The 6,000-nt window shown below is 50.5% G+C and overlaps 1 protein-coding gene across 1 annotated transcript in view; it reads left to right on the plus strand.

The window, feature by feature from the left end:
- Positions 1 to 2,546: 2,546 nt before the first annotated feature.
- Positions 2,547 to 6,000, plus strand: part of LOC146221626 (equistatin-like) — a 9,147-nt gene continuing 5,693 nt past the window's right edge. Inside the window, exons 1-2 of the mRNA XM_084691083.1 lie at positions 2,547 to 2,565; positions 3,018 to 3,138. Of these exons, the coding sequence (XP_084547209.1) occupies positions 3,069 to 3,138 (70 nt within the window). The 5' untranslated portion in view covers positions 2,547 to 2,565; positions 3,018 to 3,068. The remainder of the gene's footprint in view (positions 2,566 to 3,017; positions 3,139 to 6,000) is intronic.

The raw sequence follows: 6,000 nt of genomic DNA on the forward strand, positions 1-6,000 counted from the left end.
TGTTCTAGCTGGTCGGTTTTGCGGGGAAATCTCAAATAGCCCACATGTACTGACTGTAAAATTAATCACACGACTGAATTCTAGAGGACCTAATCTTTCAAACAAAGTAGCAAATGCATATGCCCTGCAGTGAAATCGTTAGAACATCTTATGTTTGTGGCTAATGTAACGCCTTATCGCAGCACAGCAGAGCGCAGGGCAGCGATCTGACCGGCAAACGAATTATATAAACACTTAAAAGTCGTTTTCAAGCCATCCAGTGAAAGGGTTTATTGTTGACTTGTTGTAGAACATAACACATCTTGCACAAATCCACCAAATTATTTAACATTTTAGCAGCGGGACTTCTCGGCAGTTGAATTTAATGATATCCCCGGTAAAGCGGAAGTGCAAATACAACAGAAGTGCAAAAAGATGGAAAAAGTGGGCGGGGCGGAATAAGGTGAATAGCCAGGGGCGGTTTAGGCACGGGCCGCCCGGGGCGCCACAAAGTTGGGGGAGGCATTTTCCGCCGAGAGGGCGGCTTTTTCCGCAATTTGTTTGTGTTTGGCGCTCTCTGCTGGCCAAAAAAAGGTGTTGCGGTTGTGTTCTTGCCACTCGTTCCGTGTACTCTGTTGGGGCGGCCGGCGGGGTAGGAAAAAGATTTCTTCGTCCCGGGGGAGGGGCGTAGCTAGTATTGGGTGTATTTCCTATAATTCACTTTGGTATGATTATGTTTTGATGATCACCTTTTGCTTTTATTCATTTATTTTTAATGTATTTTTTACACATTGTATTGCCATTGTGTATTTATGTATGTGAAGCACATTGTTGTGTACTTATATGAAGCACTTTGAATTACTGCGGTGTATGAATTGTGCAATATAAATAAACTGGCCTTGCTTTGTTAAAGCTCTCTGCAGATTGGCTGCATCGCTTCTGGGTACGGCACCTGCTTTGATGATAAACAAAGTTATAATAGTAATAAATACATATCTTTTACTTAAAATGAGAAGAATTCTAATCGAAAACATTATTAATAGGCCTATAATTGTTTTCTACACTGCTGTAGAAATATACTGAGCTTTGCTCTTATATCACTGTGCAAATACGCAGGCTCTGTTGTGGAGGGGGAAGGTTGTTGTAGGGCAAGATAGTCTGATAGCCTGAGAGCTGCAAACACATAGGAAATACATCAGCTTGCTGTTCCCAATGCACAAACAAAGTTTTTAAAAGAGCAGTAAAGTTCTGGCATCATCTCCAGCAGGCTGACCAACACTCGGTACAAACCTCATGTGTGACAACAAATCGGTTGACAACAAGTTTAGCTTGTTCTACGAATGAGACCAAATCTCTCATCTGAAAACACCAAATCCCGAGTCCAATTAAATGGTTCGATTTGACCTTCAAACCAAACTACATATATTAATACACATAATCTTATTCAACAAATGAATTTCCTGTTTCTTCTCCCTCTCCTTGGTCTAGCAGTTTCACTTCATGCAAAGTGATGATGAGGAATGAAAAATGATAGCAGCACAATTTTTAACAGTGTGTTATAATTTAAGGGATGCAAATCTATCAAGTTTGACAGATGTTGGTTTATTCATCAATAACTACTCATATCTATTCATAGACATGTTTACATTCTTTGTTAACATCTCTTGATTTTGTTTAAAACCTGTTGTGTAAATACTATATATATATATATATATATATATATATATATATATATATATATATATATACATTATTATACTGTATACATTATAAATATTCCATGAAGTATTAGTGCCTTTTCTTAGCATTTAATGTTCAACTCAATGTTTGGTAAACATTCCTCCTTTCCTAATTATTATTATTAATATGATGACATCTCCTTTGTTGTTTGTCAATATTTTAACTACAGCACTTTGGTCAGCTTTGGCTGTTTTTTAAATATGCTTTATAAATAAACTTACTTGACTGGACTATTTACACATGTATTTCAGACCAATAAAGCCTTTTCTTAGCTGAACTACATGGGGGGTGGGGGGGGTATTGTGTGCCCTGACATGTGGAGCCCTTCGAAGGTCGCCCTGACTGCAGGTGGACCTCGACCTGTTGTGGCACGACCTGTCCCAGCTGCCCTGTTAGTGCTGAAGTTCGCTGAATAAAGAGAGTGAATCTGCAGGACGTTCCAATACTGTGGTATCTAGGCTGCTGCTGTGTCCTGCTGGTACAGAGGTCTCTGCTTGTCTGCTGTGTCCTGCTGGTTAAGAGGTCTCTGCTTGTCTGCTGTGTCCTGCTGGTAAAGAGGTCTCTGCTTGTCTGTTGTGTCCTGCTGGTACAGAGGTCTCTGCTTGTCTGTTGTGTCCTGCTGGTACAGCGGTCTCTGCTTGTCTGTTGTGTCCTGCTGGTTAAGAGGTCTGTGCTTGTCTGTTGTGTCCTGCTGGTACAGAGGTCTCTGCTTGTCTGTTGTGTCCTGCTGGTACAGAGGTCTCTGCTTGTCTGTTATGTCCTGCTGGTACAGAGGTCTCTGCTTGTCTGTTGTGTCCTGCTGGTACAGAGGTCTCTGCTTGTCTGCTGTGTCCTGCTGGTAAAGAGGTCTCTGCTTGTCTGCTGTGTCCTGCTGGTACAGAGGTCTCTGCTTGTCTGCCGTGTCCTGCTGGTTAAGAGGTCTCTGCTTGTCTGCTGTGTCCTGCTGGTACAGAGGTCTCTGCTTGTCTGTTGTGTCCTGCTGGTTAAGAGGTCTCTGCTTGTCTGCTGTGTCCTGCTGGTACAGAGGTCTCTGCTTGTCTGTTGTGTCCTGCTGGTTAAGAGGTCTCTGCTTGTCTGCTGTGTCCTGCTGGTTAAGAGGTCTCTGCTTGTCTGCTGTGTCCTGCTGGTTAAGAGGTCTCTGCTTGTCTGCTGTGTCCTGCTGGTTAAGAGGTCTCTGCTTGTCTGCTGTGTCCTGCTGGTTAAGAGGTCTCTGCTTGTCTGCTGTGTCCTGCTGGTTAAGAGGTCTCTGCTTGTCTGCTGTGTCCTGCTGGTTAAGAGGTCTCTGCTTGTCTCTTCAGGTGTGGTGTTGTTCCAGTGTACTCTGGTGTCCAGGATCTTCTCCTGTCATCATGAACATGATGTTCACCCTGTGTCTGCTGCTCTGCGCTACTCTGACTCTGGGGCAAATGCCACCTGAAGGTAATACACACACACACACACACACACACACACACTCACACACACTGAACATGCTAGAGAACTATAATCTGTCTTAAGTTTTATGTCGTATCAAATCAATGTTATTTGCATAGCTCTTTGTACAATGTCACAGAGGGCTTCACATAAGTCCATAGAACTGCCCCTCAACCTAAAAACTCTAGGGAGACAAGGAAAAAAAACAGAAAAACTCATAGAGGGAAAATATCAGAAACCTTGTGAGGAGCAGGTCAGTGAGAGACCCCCTCCTCCAGAGATAGAGAGAGGAGCAGGTCAGTGAGAGACCCCCTCCTCCAGAGACACAGAGAGGAGCAGGTCAGTGAGAGACCCCCTCCTCCAGAGACACAGAGAGGAGCAGGTCAGTGAGAGACCCCCTCCTCCAGAGATAGAGAGAGGAGCAGGTCAGTGAGAGACCCCCTCCTCCAGAGACACAGAGAGGAGCAGGTCAGTGAGAGACCCCCTCCTCCAGAGACAGAGAGAGGAGCAGGTCAGTGAGAGACCCCCTCCTCCAGAGATAGAGAGAGGAGCAGGTCAGTGAGAGACCCCCTCCTCCAGAGACACAGAGAGGAGCAGGTCAGTGAGAGACCCCCTCCTCCAGAGACAGAGAGAGGAGCAGGTCAGTGAGAGACCCCCTCCTCCAGAGACAGAGAGAGGAGCAGGTCAGTGAGAGACCCCCTCCTCCAGAGACAGAGAGAGGAGCAGGTCAGTGAGAGACCCCCTCCTCCAGAGACACAGAGAGGAGCAGGTCAGTGAGAGACCCCCTCCTCCAGAGACACAGAGAGGAGCAGGTCAGTGAGAGACCCCCTCCTCCAGAGACAGAGAGAGGAGCAGGTCAGTGAGAGACCCCCTCCTCCAGAGACAGAGAGAGGAGCAGGTCAGTGAGAGACCCCCTCCTCCAGAGACAGAGAGAGGAGCAGGTCAGTGAGAGACCCCCTCCTCCAGAGACACAGAGAGGAGCAGGTCAGTGAGAGACCCCCTCCTCCAGAGACACAGAGAGGAGCAGGTCAGTGAGAGACCCCCTCCTCCAGAGACACAGAGAGGAGCAGGTCAGTGAGAGACCCCCTCCTCCAGAGACACAGAGAGGAGCAGGTCAGTGAGAGACCCCCTCCTCCAGAGACACAGAGAGGAGCAGGTCAGTGAGAGACCCCCTCCTCCAGAGACAGAGAGAGGAGCAGGTCAGTGAGAGACCCCCTCCTCCAGAGACAGAGAGAGGAGCAGGTCAGTGAGAGACCCCCTCCTCCAGAGACAGAGAGAGGAGCAGGTCAGTGAGAGACCCCCTCCTCCAGAGACACAGAGAGGAGCAGGTCAGTGAGAGACCCCCTCCTCCAGAGACACAGAGAGGAGCAGGTCAGTGAGAGACCCCCTCCTCCAGAGACAGAGAGAGGAGCAGGTCAGTGAGAGACCCCCTCCTCCAGAGACAGAGAGAGGAGCAGGTCAGTGAGAGACCCCCTCCTCCAGAGACAGAGAGAGGAGCAGGTCAGTGAGAGACCCCCTCCTCCAGAGACACAGAGAGGAGCAGGTCAGTGAGAGACCCCCTCCTCCAGAGACAGAGAGAGGAGCAGGTCAGTGAGAGACCCCCTCCTCCAGAGACAGAGAGAGGAGCAGGTCAGTGAGAGACCCCCTCCTCCAGAGACACAGAGAGGAGCAGGTCAGTGAGAGACCCCCTCCTCCAGAGACAGAGAGAGGAGCAGGTCAGTGAGAGACCCCCTCCTCCAGAGACAGAGAGAGGAGCAGGTCAGTGAGAGACCCCCTCCTCCAGAGACACAGAGAGGAGCAGGTCAGTGAGAGACCCCCTCCTCCAGAGACAGAGAGAGGAGCAGGTCAGTGAGAGACCCCCTCCTCCAGAGACAGAGAGAGGAGCAGGTCAGTGAGAGACCCCCTCCTCCAGAGACAGAGAGAGGAGCAGGTCAGTGAGAGACCCCCTCCTCCAGAGACAGAGAGAGGAGCAGGTCAGTGAGAGACCCCCTCCTCCAGAGACAGAGAGAGGAGCAGGTCAGTGAGAGACCCCCTCCTCCAGAGACAGAGAGAGGAGCAGGTCAGTGAGAGACCCCCTCCTCCAGAGACAGAGAGAGGAGCAGGTCAGTGAGAGACCCCCTCCTCCAGAGACAGAGAGAGGAGCAGGTCAGTGAGAGACCCCCTCCTCCAGAGACAGAGAGAGGAGCAGGTCAGTGAGAGACCCCCTCCTCCAGAGACAGAGAGAGGAGCAGGTCAGTGAGAGACCCCCTCCTCCAGAGACAGAGAGAGGAGCAGGTCAGTGAGAGACCCCCTCCTCCAGAGACACAGAGAGGAGCAGGTCAGTGAGAGACCCCCTCCTCCAGAGACACAGAGAGGAGCAGGTCAGTGAGAGACCCCCTCCTCCAGAGACAGAGAGAGGAGCAGGTCAGTGAGAGACCCCCTCCTCCAGAGACACAGAGAGGAGCAGGTCAGTGAGAGACCCCCTCCTCCAGAGACAGAGAGAGGAGCAGGTCAGTGAGAGACCCCCTCCTCCAGAGACAGAGAGAGGAGAAGGTCAGTGAGAGAGCCCCTCCTCCAGAGACAGAGAGAGGAGCAGGTCAGTGAGAGACCCCCTCCTCCAGAGACAGACAGAGGAGCAGGTCAGTGAGAGACCCCCTCCTCCAGAGACAGAGAGAGGAGCAGGTCAGTGAGAGACCCCCTCCTCCAGAGACAGAGAGAGGAGCAGGTCAGTGAGAGACCCCCTCCTCCAGAGACAGAGAGAGGAGCAGGTCAGTGAGAGACCCCCTCCTCCAGAGACAGAGAGAGGAGCAGGTCAGTGAGAGACCCCCTCCTCCAGAGACAGAGAGAGGAGCAGGTCAGTGAGAGACCCCCTCCTCCAGAGACAGAGAG

The sequence above is a fragment of the Hypomesus nipponensis genome, chromosome 25, assembly GCF_054491055.1.
Source record: "Hypomesus nipponensis isolate SF chromosome 25, ASM5449105v1, whole genome shotgun sequence".
Taxonomy (NCBI): domain Eukaryota; kingdom Metazoa; phylum Chordata; class Actinopteri; order Osmeriformes; family Osmeridae; genus Hypomesus; species Hypomesus nipponensis.